The 14011-nt window shown below is 61.1% G+C and overlaps 1 protein-coding gene across 3 annotated transcripts; it reads left to right on the forward strand.

Annotated features, from left to right (window-relative positions):
• Nucleotides 1-4243: 4243 nt before the first annotated feature.
• HS3ST6 (heparan sulfate-glucosamine 3-sulfotransferase 6) lies at nt 4244-10468 on the forward strand. 3 transcript variants are annotated; one of them, XM_082713561.1, is made up of 2 exons: nt 4244-4371; nt 9735-10468. In XM_082713561.1, the coding sequence occupies exons 1-2, from the start codon at nt 4313-4315 to the stop codon at nt 10348-10350; spliced, it is 675 nt and encodes a 224-aa protein (XP_082569687.1). In that variant the 5' UTR covers nt 4244-4312; the 3' UTR covers nt 10351-10468. The 3 variants fall into 3 exon arrangements, with proteins under 3 accessions (XP_082569687.1, XP_082569686.1, XP_082569688.1); XM_082713560.1 differs by having other exon boundaries at nt 4279-4777; XM_082713562.1 differs by lacking the exon at nt 4244-4371 and adding an exon at nt 4665-4747.
• Nucleotides 10469-14011: the final 3543 nt, after the last annotated feature.

The raw sequence follows: 14011 nt of genomic DNA on the forward strand, positions 1-14011 counted from the left end.
TAGCCAGACCGGGAAGCCCGAAGCTTAGGGCAGTGGGGTCTGCTGGGGGAGTGGGGAGTTTGAGGCGTCTGCCCCAGGATGCTCTGCCCTGGCATCTGGGTTCTGGGTATCCCTTGAGGGCCAAGCCCAGCAAGACTGGCTGCATGCCTGTCTGTGTGTCTGTCTGGCCAGCTGTGGTGGTGGAGTGCTTCCCCTGGAAATGAGGGGTGGATGGAGTGTGGCCTTCTCTGGTGTCCTGTCCACTGCCAAGGCTGGAGCTGCTTCTGGGACTAGGTCACTGGTGGATGGAAAGCTGCACACTTGGGGCTTCCCACGTTGGGGACGGGGACTGGGAAGCCTGTGGACACCCCCCACCGTGCACAGCTATGCACACATACAACCCACATGCACACATGGTCCTGTGGCCTCGGCAGAAAGCGGAGTTCCCGAGTCTGCATTAGCTTCCTTGCTCCCAATGGAACGTGCTCACCATCATTGTGTTGTCCACGGGGACTCTCACCAGGGCATTGATGGCTAGACCAGAGCCCCAGTGCCCTGATGGGGCCACTTAGATGATACCCAGCCTTCCCCATGATGCTGAGCCGCTTCTGCATCCCGAAGCCTGGCTTGGGGCTGTGATGCTGGAGGAGGTGGGGTGGGGGTGGGAGGGTGGGGGCAAAGAGAGTCCTGTTTCTATGAGACCCTTTAGATCGATTTTGAGCATAAAGGCTGTTGCCAGTGCTTGCCTCTTGCAGAAGGGGGACTGCGTCCTGGAAGGATTGTTATATTGTTATAAAGGGGGCTGATCCAGGCTGGTTAGGGAGAAGCAATTTGCAGGGCCCCATGGTGGGTCCCAGGGGCCTGCATCCCCACCCACTCCCGGAGAAGCAGGGGACAGTGGCAAACAGCCCTCTCTCTGTGCTGATGGCTCCAGGAAAACCTAAGGGAAAGCAGTGAGGGTGGCTGGAAGCCAGCTGGTGGCCCCCCCTGTGCAGGAGAAGGTTCTGGCCCCTTTCAGTGAACCCCATGGCCTTGGGCAGTCTCCCTGTGGGTGTGACCCCTCCTTTTGGCTACTTATCTCGGAGGCCCTCCTTCCTCCCCATTCCTGGCCAAGGAAACGTCTTTCTCCATCCCTCCCATCCAGGGAATCTCGTCTACCTTGATAAAGCCTTCTGTGCCCCATTGTCCCCAGGGGGAGCTGGTCATCAGGAAGCCAGGTCCCCGGAAAGTCTTTCCTCCTCAGTCTCGTCTCCCAGGAAGATGAATTATGAGTAGTGAGGTCTGCCAGGGCGAGAGCAGCTTCAGGGCATCCCTTCTTGTGCTGGGGTCCCTGTCACACGTCCACTGCCTCCTTATCATAAAGAGATTGGGAGCTAGGCACCCAGAGAGGTGGGGGGGGCAGTGTCATCTTTGCTTTCTAAGGTAGGAAAGTGAGGTTGAGAGGGACTTGATGCCTGTAAGTTCCCCTGCTGGGGGGGGGGGCAGAGCTGGGCTTGACTCAGCCGCCAGCACAGAGATGTCCTTGCTGTCACCCTGCCTTGTGCTGCCCTCCCCACCCCATCCCCCGCCCACCGCTCCCTACCAGAGTGAGGTGGGAGCAGTGGGCTCCGGGGGCCGGGGGTGGGTAGTGGGTAGATATCGCTTAGGGGTCCCCCTCTAGGAGGAAACCGCATCCTCTGTGCTCAGGCAAATCCGGCATCTGAAGTGGAAACACCCCACACAAATCAAGGACAGCTGGGCCTGCCCTTGGCCGCAGCCGTCTCCTCCTGCCCCCCTCCTTGCAGGCTCCAGAAGCCCAGCCGACTGCCTGCGGGAGTGGGTCTAGGGGGTAGGGGTGTGGTTGCAGGGAAGGGAGTCCCAGAAGCCCCGCATGTGTGAAATCTCCCCCAGCTGTGCCCCGCGGAGGGAAGGACGACGCAGTGTTAGTAATCACTTTCCAGAGTGCGGCAGAGGCTTACACACCCCACCCTGCTGCCCCTGGGACTCCCCGCTGGGGGTGCCCACCCTGGGGAGGGCACAGGCTGCGACAGGGTTGGAGAGGAGCATGGGAGGAGTGCACATATAGGTTCTTTCAGTCGTCTGCACACGTGCGCATACACACACACACACACACACACACACACACAGAGCCAGTCCACTAGTCATGCAACAAACATTCGTGAGGCCGATTCCGAAATGCCCAAATTCAACCTTCAAAAAGATTCTTCCTGAAAGACTAAACACGGAGTTGCCGTGTGACCCAACAATTCCCGTGCCAGATACATGCCCAAGAGAAAGGAAACGTGTTCACACGAAAACTTGTGTGTGAACATTCCCAGCAGCGTGATTCCCAGTGACCAAACGCCGGGAACAAACCGGTGTCCCTCAACAGACGACTGGATCACGGAAGGTGGTCCATCCGGGCAGCCGTATGAAGGAGCAAGGCTCTGACACCTGCCACAATACACATGATCCTTGAAGACATGATGCCGACAGAAAGCAGCCAGTTGCAAAAGACCACGTGTTGTATGATTCCACTTCCAGGAACGTCCAGGACAGGCCAATCTGTAGAGACAGAGAGCAGGTGAGCCGTTGCAGGGGGCTGGGGGAGGGGAGAATGGGCAGCGATGGCTGATGCGGCTGGGACTTCTTTTCGGGGTGATGAGTGTATTCTAAAATCTACTGTGGTGACAGTGGCACATTATGAATATACTGGAAACCACTGAACCCCACGAGCTAGCTGGCTCAGCGGCATGGTATGGACGTGACCTCTCAGCAAAACTGCTACTCAGCGTCAGGTCTGAGGTCTCCATCTTACAGAAAAGGAACAGGACGCTCAGGTCGAGCTCCGAGAGCACACTCCCTCTTGGAGATGGCCCTCTGCTCTCCACCCCTGCTCCATACTCGCTGCTGCTGCTGTCCTTGGGCTGCTTGCCTGACCACCACCTCTTTCAGAAAGCCTTCCTTGACCTCTCCCTCCAGTCACATCCTTCCACTAGCTGTCTTTCTTCAAGTGCCCACTGGGCGCTAGTTTCCGTTAGGTGTGGGGGTACACTAGTGAGCATATGTCCCAAGGCTGCTACCCTGAGTGTCCCCAGATCTGCACCCACCCTTCACTCAACAGTTGGATGGTGTCTGGAAAGAGGGCAGCAGCTAGTAAACTGTCTTTGTTCTTGGCCTCATTCCCCTCCCCCCAGAAAATTAGTGTCCTGCTGTCCTTGATAAACTTCTGGAAGGTCCTGAAGCAGGTGTGTGGGTGGCGGGAGGGCTGGGGGTCCTGAGGAAAAGGTACTCTCCGTGGGAGGAACAGCATGAGTGAAGAAGGAACAGCATGAGTGACAGCTGGGAGGTGGAAACCCACTGTGCCTGTGCTGGGCAGGGAGGCAGAGGGGACACCACCGTTTAATGCTGGATTCGGAGCCCTTGAGAGATGCCTGCTGTGACGGTGGGTGCTGCAGGCGGAGTGGGACCTCAGCCAGTAGAGCTCTAAGGAGAACCAGGCTGTTTGGAACAAATCCCCTTCTAAGCTAGATGAGAAGAAGAACTTCCTGTGACCCTGTGTGTATCAACCTGCACCCCAGACAGTGCTGTGCCAGCAACCCGCCCACAGGGATCCTGGCTGAGTCTTGCCCTGACAAGCAGGTGCACGCCTGGTGTCTGGGTCCTGGGCTGGGGCCCTCATCAGCGGTCTTCACCCCATTGGCTCTGCAGAGCCCCCTCGGTCCAGGGCTGCTTCTGGGTGGAATGACTGTGGGTCAGGGAGGCCCCTGCCCCTTGGAGGTACCCCAGGTTTCTGGGACTCTAAAACGGTAATCCTACTTGGCGACCCTCTCCAGCCGCCAGGGCTGTGACCCTGACGAATAGCAAGCCGACTGTCAGCAAAGCGCGCCCTCTTCTCCCCCTCGGACTTCCCTCGACGCCCGGGAACCCCTCTGCGCAGTAGGGCCCAGGTCCACCAGCCTCCGTGGTCCACTGGCTCCGCCCGCGCACCTGCTGCTCCGCACTGGTCCGGGAGGGGCCGACATCCGTCTTCTAAGGCACTTCAGTCCTGTCACGGCTCTGAGACCTGACCCGTTGCCGCAGCATCCAGGCGCGTAACGGTGATGATCCTGGAACCGAGCGGCCTGGAGCCCAGGGTCTCCGAGAGGGCGCGACTGCGTAACCTCTGAGGCTCCAAATTGCGCCTGGGCCTCCACCCGCGCCGGCGAGTCCCAGGTAGAGCAGTGGTCCAGGGGGTGGGGCCACGGGGCTGGGCGGGGCCTCTAGGCCCCGCCCCCGCCCTCTCTCTGCGGCCGGGTGGCGGGGCGCAAAGTAGAAGCCAGGCGCTGGCTGGCTGAGCGCAGCACGGGCCGGGATGCGCTTCCTCCTACACGCCCGGTTCCAGGGCCTGGGCGCGGCACAACCCCATGGCAGGTAGCGGCGGCGTGGGCGGCGGGGTCGGAGGCGGCCAGGGCACGGGGGCCGGGCAGGGGGCCGGTCTGCGGGTGCCGCGTGCGCCGCCGCTGCTCGCCGCGCTGGTGCTCGGCGCCTACTGCCTCTGCACCCTCCCGGGCCGCTGCCCGCCGGCCACCCGAGCCCCCGTGCCGGCCCCCGCGCGCGCTGAGCCGCTCCGCGCCGTCGGCAACCCCGGGGCGCCAGGCCTGCCGGTGGCCAGCGGCCTCGGACGCCGGCGCTTCCCGCAGGCGCTCATCGTGGGCGTGAAGAAGGGCGGCACGCGCGCCCTGCTGGAGTTCCTGCGGCTGCACCCCGACGTCCGCGCGCTCGGCTCTGAGCCCCACTTCTTCGACAGGTGCTACGAGCGCGGCCTCGCCTGGTACCGGTGAGCGCCCGGCCTGTGCACCCCGTAGGCTTCGGTGCGCGCCCTGGCGAGTGCTGTGGAACAACAGCATGATGGCCCCCTGGGGTCTCAATGGAGACACGGTGGGGTGAGGTATCCAGGGATCCGGGCTGAGGCCAGCCTGGTGGGGGGCCGAGACTTGACCTCGGGGACGCGGTCCCCCTGCATTGGGTTTCACAGAAAGGAGGAGCGGTCACTGGCCTGGGGGTTTCCAGAAACTTTGAAAAGTTCAGGGAAAACCCTGGTTCGGGGTTAATGAGGGTTCTCAGCAACACTGGAGGGGGGAGTTTCAATCCCGGAGGAGGAGTTTGAAGCTAGCCGGGCTTCAGCAGCGTTGGGAACGCTTCATGCTCATCTGCCCTCCCCCGTTGGATTGCTCTGGGAAAGCATGTCAGACTTCTGGACTGTTACGCCAAGAATTTCTCCTGTAGCCTCCTAGAAAGTGTCTGCCCTCTCCCCCAGAGCCTCAGTTCTGGGAAGAGGACTTCTCCGTGGTTCTGGGGGTCTGGATAAATTCTGGGTTTTCTTTAGAAAGGGGGAAGAGGAGGGAATTAGGACCCCAGCCTCATGTCAAGGGCTCTGTAGTTGTCCTGCGCCTGTTTGGATGGCCCCAAACCCCACTTAGCAAAAGTGGGGGAGCACCCAGTCCCGGCTGAAGCAGTGTGAGGCCCTGCCTTCTCTCTCCTTCAACTGTGTGCAAGCCGGCCATGGTGCCCGTCCCTTCCTGCGGGGAAATGAGGGCTTCCAGATGGAGAATGAGTCACCCCACTCCCGGTAGCTCTCACCTCATCCTCGCCGAGCTATGGGGCAGAGAGGACCCAGCCAAGGTCACCCGGTGAATTAACAAGGAGTGCGGGGTGGCAGGATCCAGACTCTTGACTCCCTAGTACACCAGTGGGCTCTTCCCAGATTCTCCCCCTACCCAACCCACTCCCCAGCCAGTCCTGGAGCTGAAAGCCACTCCTACTTGTTATCTTTGCCTTTTGCCTTAAAATCACTCATGGGTTTGTGGGGGGCCTCAGTGCGAGCAGGGATCCTGGATCCTGAGCTCTAAAGGGTTGCTGCTGTTTGGGGTCCTAGGGAAGTCGGGTGGTGATGGGGAAGCGAGTCCGTCCTTGGATCCAGCTGGCTGATCCCAGCATCCTGGATGCTCAGGGAGAGACAGCCACCCCACTCTGACAGTGCGGCCGCATTCAAAAGCCTCCCAGTCCCTGGCTGCTGCGCAGGGGGAGAGGAAGAGGAGGAAGGAGGGAAAGAAGAAAAGGAGGGGCAAAGGGGTGGAGGACACTCTGTCACCTAGAGCGAACTTCAGAGCCCACCCTGGCCGCCATGAGCGTTGACTACAGGAGCTGCGGTTGGGTGCCGAGCTGAGCTAATGAGGGTCTGCTGCAGGTTTGTCCCAGAGGCTTCTCAGAGAGCCTGGGGTCCGCGGGCCCTGTCTGGCCCCTCTCTGGGTACAGGCTCCAGTGCTGGGGAGGGTGAGGCACCTGAGAGGCAGGGGGTCCTGATTTTCAGCTCTGGGTAGGGGCTCTTGGGATCCTGGAGGGCCCGAGATGGGAGGGGGAGATCCAGGAGCATGTCTAACTCTGGTAGAGAAGAGCCGTTCTCCTTTCTCTTTTTCTGAGCCACCTCCTCTGGAGGGAGGGGTGGATGCAGAGGGTGTAGAGGCTCAGGTCCCAGGGGCCTCCATTAGTCCAGAGCCGTCTCCCAGGGCTGGCGAGTACCCCCCCCCCCCCATTCACCAGCCAAAGCAGAGCTAGCGGGAGCTAGGCTCACTGAGCTTCTGGGGTGAGTGTGCTGACGTGTGGAGGTGCACTTGCTGTGCTCCCGGCTGCCGTGTGCCTCTGGACCTGTCTGTCCTTTCCACCAGCTGTGAGTGTGCAGTGAGCCTCTGAAAATGCCCACCCCTGCCTCAGTGTCCCCTAAAGCAAAGAGGTTGCCCTGCCCTGGCCATGGTCTGGCAGTGGGACCCCGGGTTGGATTCCGGAGAGTGCAGAACCCTGTTCTGGTTGGAGAGTTGGGGCAGGGAGGAGAGGAGGAGCAGCCAGTGCCCACAGTGGAGAGAGGCAGGTGGGGGAATCCCCTGGCTCTGGGGCACCCAAGCAGCAAATGCAGGAGCAGTGAATTTGGGATCTAAGTCTGTGGGGGGAGGGATCTGGGCTTCTGTGGGACTTATCTCCCCCTGCTCACCCGGAGAGAGACTCATGGGACTGGGGACTTGAGGTCCCCACTCCCCCCAGCACTGCAGAGTTCCACACAGAAGCCAGGACTGGTTTCTGCTCGTCCCAGGCCAGGCTGGATGGGGCCCAGCAGAGGTGTAGGACAGAGCTAGCAAGCAGCCAGCAGGGCTGAGGAGGAGAGAGTCGCCCAGGGCTGGACTGAAGCCGCAAGAAAATGCAGTCCAGATGAACTTGGGGCGGGGTGTGGGGGGGTGCCCATAGAGCAGCTTGTCACATGTGTGCCGTGTGGGGGTCAGTGTCTCGTTCCGTCTTTTCCTCCCTACTCTCTCTCACCTCCCCCAAATTCCCACCCCACCCTACCCCATTCCCCAGACCAGGCCTGCAGAGAGTCATTGAACCCAAAGATCTCAGAGCTCAAAGCTGGTGTGTGGCAGGAGGAGGCCCGGAACTGCTCCTCCCCGCGGTGGGAGCTGAGGCACGTCCACCGGTTTGCTCCTCTGACTTCCTCGGAGAGATGCCTCAGTGGGTGGTGATGTCCCCTGGACTCTTCCTTGTAGCCTCCCTCCGCCCAGGCAGGAGTGAAGGGGAGGGGGATATTCAGAAGCTGAAGTGCCCAGTCTGCGAAGGAAAAGAGGGTGCACCCCTGAGGTCACTTGGGGCCTGGGGGATAGAAGGGATGGGAAGAGTGTGTCGAAGGTGGACGGGCTGTCCCTTGAGCAACTGAGGCCGTTGTCGTCCCTGAGGCAGGTGATGAAGGGAGGCCAGTGACTTCTTCTTCTTCCTCTTTTTCTTTTTAAAAGATTTATTTATTTATCTGGGCTGTGGCAGGGGCAGAAGCAGAGGGAGGGAGAGTCCCTGCTGAGCACAGAGCCCAGCACGGGGCTCGATCTCACGATCCCAAGGTCAAGACTTGAGCCGAAACCAAGAGTGGGTCGCTGAATTGAATGGGCCACTCGGCACCCCAGGGATGGTGACTTCCGATGTGGCCTGGCTCACCGTGTCTTTGTGGGTCTCAGCAGTGAGGTTCAGTGTGGGGAGACCTCCCTTCCCTCTTGTGGAAGCCCTGGGTTTCAGCCCTTGGTGTTGTCACCTGCCAAGCTCTACCTGAATTTCGCCTTTTGGAGGGGGAGGACCGGGGACTACTCCCGACTGGACTCCCAGCGGCGGGAGGCAGGCCGAGAGGTGCAGGGACTCTGGGAGCAGAATCCGAGCGGACTGCAGGGCAGCGGCTACAGCCCAGGGTTGTAGGCTCGTGTCTGCCCTCTCCTTCCGGCTTCCTCCGTGAGCCTCTGTGTGCCTGCCTATCAGATGGGGCAGTGAGTGGCATAGAGGGAGTCCCAGCTCAGTCGTTCATGAAGATGGGGGAAGCAGAGCTGTCCCCATCGCTTCTGTAGACCCGCTCTGCCTGGAGCCTTGTTTTGGGGTGGAGCTCCCATAGCTAGCAGACTGTGCAGCCCACCTGACCCCCCAGAGCACCTGCAGGGTGTCAGGGAGCCAGTGGCAGGGCCTGGACTCCCACGTACACATTCTTGTCCCACCACCAGCACCATCCAAGCTAAGCAACCCCAACTCGTGGGTCTGTGTGTCTGGGCATCCACCTGACCTGAGTTTTCTTGGGGGTCTGAGCAGAAGGAGGAGACTCAGGCCCAGCCTCCCAGGGTCTTGTGTCTGCAGAGGGGTTCCCTAGGCTGGACAGAAACCTGAACTCCACCCTGTGGGTCAGCTCCCTGGCTGGGGCACAAGCTGTGAGCCAGGTAGAGGCAGCTCCCTCAGAGGACAGGAGGCGGGGCCAGCCCACAGAGACCTCCCCTCCCTAGCACAGGTTCCAACAGCCTCTGCCTCTGTTGACCTAGTTCCCGGCCCTCCCTCAAGGCTGTTTGCCCAGCTGGCCAGGCCACACCCGGCCCTGCCTCGCCCTGTACTACCTGGTTTGCAGGTGTGGCCCCGGGACACTTCTCAGTGCACCTGCTTACCCCCCACCCCACCCCCAGCCCCACCACCTGCCCAGCCTTCGGAATGGGCTGCCCCAGGTTTGGGGTGGTCAGTGGGCTGTCACCAATCACCTCCCCCAGAACCTTGGGATGGGGTCGGTGCTCCCCTCCCCGACCAGAAATGCTGCAGCCTTGCCCTCTGGGGTGTAGGCCAGGTCTGGGAGGTCCAGGTGGCTGGGGACTTGGGACGAGTCCTCAGGCCACCTCGCTCACTGTTCTCCAGTGTGCGATGGCTCCATTCTGACCTGTTCTGATCCATTCTGATCTGGTCAAGGTCAGTGAGAATTAGGAGGGCTGTAATCAGAGGCCAGAGAGGCTGTGCCGGGGGGGGGGGGCGCTGCCCTCTGTTGGGGACACTTGTCAGTAAGCAAGGCAGGTGGGGCTGTGTGGGGCACAGGGTCAGGCCGCAGGCCTCGAGGGAGATCCAGCAGTGTTGGTTGTAGCTGCAGTCCAGCTTGGGGAGGGTCCCTGCAGAGGTGTGGGACCGAGCTAGCTAGCAACCAGCAGGGCTGAGGAGGAGAGAGAGTCACCCAGGGCTGTGCTTGGGACACCCAGCCCAAGCACAGGGGAGCCTGTGCTCAGGCCGGGTGTCCCCCATGGCCTATATCCCAGGCTGCCCACTCAAGCACCTAGGATGGGTGGGTTTGCTGGGGAAGGCTTGCCTGCCTTGGAGGTTTGGCATGTCCGTGGAGGAAGGGGAGGTTTGTCCTGGGTCTCCTGGAGGCCAGCATTCGCTCTCACCTACTTCTCCTCACCCCTGTCGCCCAGGAGCCTGATGCCGCGCACCCTGGACGGGCAGATCACCATGGAGAAAACCCCCAGCTACTTCGTAACGCAGGAGGCTCCCGGCCGCATCCACAGCATGTCCCCAGACACGAAGCTGATTGTGGTGGTGCGGAACCCTGTGACTCGGGCCATCTCCGACTATGCCCAGACGCTCTCCAAGACCCCAGGCCTGCCCAGCTTCCGGGCCCTGGCCTTCCGCCATGGCCTGGGCCCGGTGGACACGGCCTGGAGTGCCGTACGCATTGGCCTGTATGCGCAGCACCTGGACAACTGGCTGCGTTTCTTCCCACTGTCCCGCTTCCTGTTCGTCAGCGGCGAGCGCCTGGTCAGCGACCCGGCCGGAGAGTTAGGCCGGGTGCAGGACTTCCTGGGCCTTAGACGGGTGGTCACGGACAAGCACTTTTACTTCAACGCCACCAAGGGCTTCCCCTGCCTCAAGAAGGCGCAGGGGAGCGACCGCCCGCGCTGCCTGGGCAAATCCAAGGGCCGGCCCCACCCCCGGGTGCCATTGGCGGTGGTCCAGCGGCTGCGGGACTTCTACCGGCCCTTCAACCGCAAGTTCTACCAGATGACTGGCCAGGACTTCGGCTGGGACTGAGCAGGACAGGCCAGCCCGTGTCCTGCCGGGGGACACTCAGGAACCACAGTTCATGCCCGTCTCCTGGCCAGAGCTGCCCGTGTTCAGATGATGGGTAGAGAAAACTATTTAGGAAATATGGTTTGGATCTGTGTTCTTCCACACAAGCCTTGAAGGCTGCAAGGTGGAGGTTGGAGGGGTCCCCATGCAGGGAAGTGGTCATCACACCAGCTCTCCATGCAGGGCACTGTTTCCCTGCCAGGAGTAGTCCCAAACCCAGGCCTCACACATGACTTGAGGTGTGCAGTGAGCTTGGCCGCATGTAACAGATGAGCCCCTGCGGCTCAGAGAGGTTTAGGGCCTGCCCAGCGACACACAGCTTAGACCTATGGTTCTGGGGGTGGCCCTTGGGCTCTCTGGTCAGCCCTGGGGTGCTGAGCTAGGTTGTCCCCATGTTCCGGATGAGGGAGGCCTGGGGCCGGATAAATGTTGGATCTGTCCAGCAACTACCCCTGTGACCTCAGCTGATTGCACATCTTAGTGCCCATTCCATGCTTCCTCCTGGAAATCTGGAGGAGTTGCCCACCAGTGAGTGTGATGGGCAGTGGGGGTGTGGTTCTAACAGCGTCCAAGCGGTGGGGACAGTCTGGTACCGCCCACAACAGGCCACGCCCACAAAAGGCCACAACAACGTGGCTCTTACCACCCTCCAGACCCAGAGCTCTACAGGAAGTGACCGTTTAATGGGTCCCACCCCGCACCCCTGCCCTCAGGCCCTGGATGCCCTGGTTCTGTGTGTGACAGGCTCTCTCCCCTGGGGGATGGGCCCAGGTGCGTGCTCAGCTCCTGAGTTAGGCCCCACTGGGCTGGGCGGTGCCCTCTGGTGCCCTGGCGGCCCCTGCCCCCTGGAGAGTGGAGGCCCCAGCCATAGTGCTGCTTGCCAGGTGTTCACAGACTGCCCCGGCGATGGCCTCCAGGGACGCTTAGGCCCAAACCTGACGTGGCCAGGTTTTGGGACCAGACTGCCTCCTCTGCACCCCAGGCTGGGGTCCATATCAAATCCTTGGTCCTGATGTGGCCTGTCCATCCCCTGGCTACTCGCAGCAGCTGTGTGTCCTGGGCCCCAGAGTTGAAATGAGGGAGGATTTCCAGTGATGCGGGAGCCCTTCTTTCTGGCTGACTGCGAACGAGGTGCTGGGGTCAGCTGAGAAGAAGGCGCCACAGGACCTGGGAATGGAGATGGGGGCCTCTGCCCTCAACAGCCTGGAGCCCTGCCCTTGTTTCTGCTGGTTTTGGGCCCAGAGGACACTCCTGCCTGACTGTCCTGAGGGCCTAGCACTGTCTCTAGCCTCCACAACCAGGGTCAGGCCAGGGACAGCACTGGGAGCTGCTCCCGAGAGACCTTGTTGGAAATATGGTGGGCAGATGTGGACATGATGGTCCTGTGCCCTCCTCCCCAGCTCTGACCTCTGATGTGGGTGCGTGGGGGGTGCTGGCTAAAGTTGCAGTGACCATGAGGAGGAAGGAATCCCTGCTGGGGGGCAAGCACTGGGCTTGGTGGCTCCGGCCCCATTCCCAGGACTGTGGCCTCACTTAGTGACCGCTTGGTAGCCTGCCCCGGGCTGCACGGGCAGGAGGGGAGTCAGGAGCCAAGCTCCCAGCCTGGTTCATGCCTGTCTCCCCTCCTTTCCAGATACACCCTTGTCAGTTGTCTATACTCATGCCAGGGTGGCTCTAGGACGCCTCTTTTGTTCTCCTATGATGGGCTTCTTAGCTTGCACGGCAGCTGAGTTCCGTACACTTAGGGGGTGTCCTCAGAGTAAACCAGATCCCATTATTTTAAAACACTCCAGTCTTCTCCCCCCACCCCCATGGCCTCCAGAATGAAGACCAGATGCCTGACCGCAGACTTGTAGGCTCCCGGAGGCCTGCCCCTGCCCCCCAGCCTGCACGCTCCTCTCGTCCTGAGCTTCTGCCTGTCAGCTCCTTCCACCTGCCAAGGCCCGGGTCCCCTTGGCCCATGCTGTTCCCTGCAGCTGGAATGCCTTTCCTCACAGAAGGCGCAGACACACAGGGCACCAGCCTTCGAAAGAGGCAGCTGTGCTCTCCTCCTGGGCTCGCTTCCTCCCCACACTTGGAGTCCCTTTCCCGAGCTCCCTTACGTGACCCACTTTCCCCTTCCTGAAGCTTCTCGGAAGCAGAACTATGGGACTCAATCCTTTGTCTGGCTTCGGTGCCCAGAAGGTAGACTGGGAACAGGGAAGACAGAGGGTGGCCTGGCTCGTTCCGGTCATCCCCCTCCCCGTGGAAACGCACCCGGCCGCCAACGCCCAGAGCCAGGTGCCCGGCTGGGGCTCGGAACACACTGAGGGCAGATGTGGTGGGTCCTCCCGGCTGCGTGTGGGGGTGGGTCTCTGTGGGAGAGTCATCGGCCTTTAATTAAAGTCCCTAAATTGTTTCCCCAGCTGCTCAGTGGGTTTTCCATGTTGGACTGTTCCAGATGGGGCGAGAAGTGCTGATTCAGTTACCTTCTTCCTGCTCTGCTCCGTGGAGGAGAAAGGCCCGGGACTCCTGCACTCCTCCTAAGCCAGCCACATTGGGATGGGGGTGGGGTGGGACTGGGGGTCCTCACCGGCCCCAGGCCCTTGGGCCATGGGGGGTAGAGGCTGGGGGCCCGCCAGGACAGGCAGGTGTATCTGATATGGGGTGAGTACAGAGTTCTTCACTCTGTACCTTCTGCATGTGGGCACTGGGCACCCGAGCCAACCCCAGCCTGAGCAGCCTCTGTGCCGGCTGGGCTGGGGAGCTTCGGGCCCTGGGTCTGCCCTCCCTGCAGGCCCAGCAGCACGTCCCTGAGATGAATCTTCATTCCAGCTGAGGAGAGGGGACCCAGGAAGTGCCAGTGGCGTGCCCTGCCCTCTTCCTTATCCTTATACCCACATTGCTGGAGTGCTTGCTGCCTGCAAGCCCGTCATCATGGGGGCCCTGGCTTCCTCCCTCCCCTGGAGGATGCCGGGAACCCAGCTGCAATCACCTGCTCACTCCTGTCCTCCTGTGAGGGGGTCCCTGTCTCCAGGGCTGGAGGGGCTTCTTGCTCCCTTCCCAGGCTTCTAAGACTGGCTGCAGGGCAGGCCTGGATGTGGGAGGAGAGCCTGGAAAGAGGGGTACCATTCTGGGCAGCACCTGTGAGCCCCTTTCACCCCCAGAGCAGGGGTGCTTTGGGGAAAGCCCTGTCTTCCTGGTCCCTGTGGCCAGTCCCCATGTCCCGGCATGGACACCTCTGGGACCTGTTCCCTCAGCCAGATCCAGAGTCCTTCCCAAAGTCTAGATGGCCTCTTTTCTGGGAGTTCCTTCTTCCTCTTCCTTAATAGGTGACCAGATCCCTCCTCATCAACCCCCTGCCCTAGCACCACTGCCAGGATGGGCCCAGAAAAGCATGCAGACCCTCGATGCTGTCCTATGGGTGGTCATCCAAACTCTGGATGCCTTCTGTGCCCACGGAAGCTGTGTAGTAGGTGGCTGGGAATTTACCGATGCACAAATCCTATGGTTCATTTCTGCAGGACTCTCCCTTTCTAGAAGTTTTCTCTTAAATTATCATGGGCCGACTCCTGAAGACTCTGTCCTTGGGGCCCAAAACCCAGGCCAGAGGGTGGGTTGGGGGCCTGGGGGAGGTTGGGGC

This window comes from Mustela nivalis (assembly GCF_964662115.1).
Source record: "Mustela nivalis genome assembly, chromosome: 19".
NCBI classification, from domain to species: domain Eukaryota; kingdom Metazoa; phylum Chordata; class Mammalia; order Carnivora; family Mustelidae; genus Mustela; species Mustela nivalis.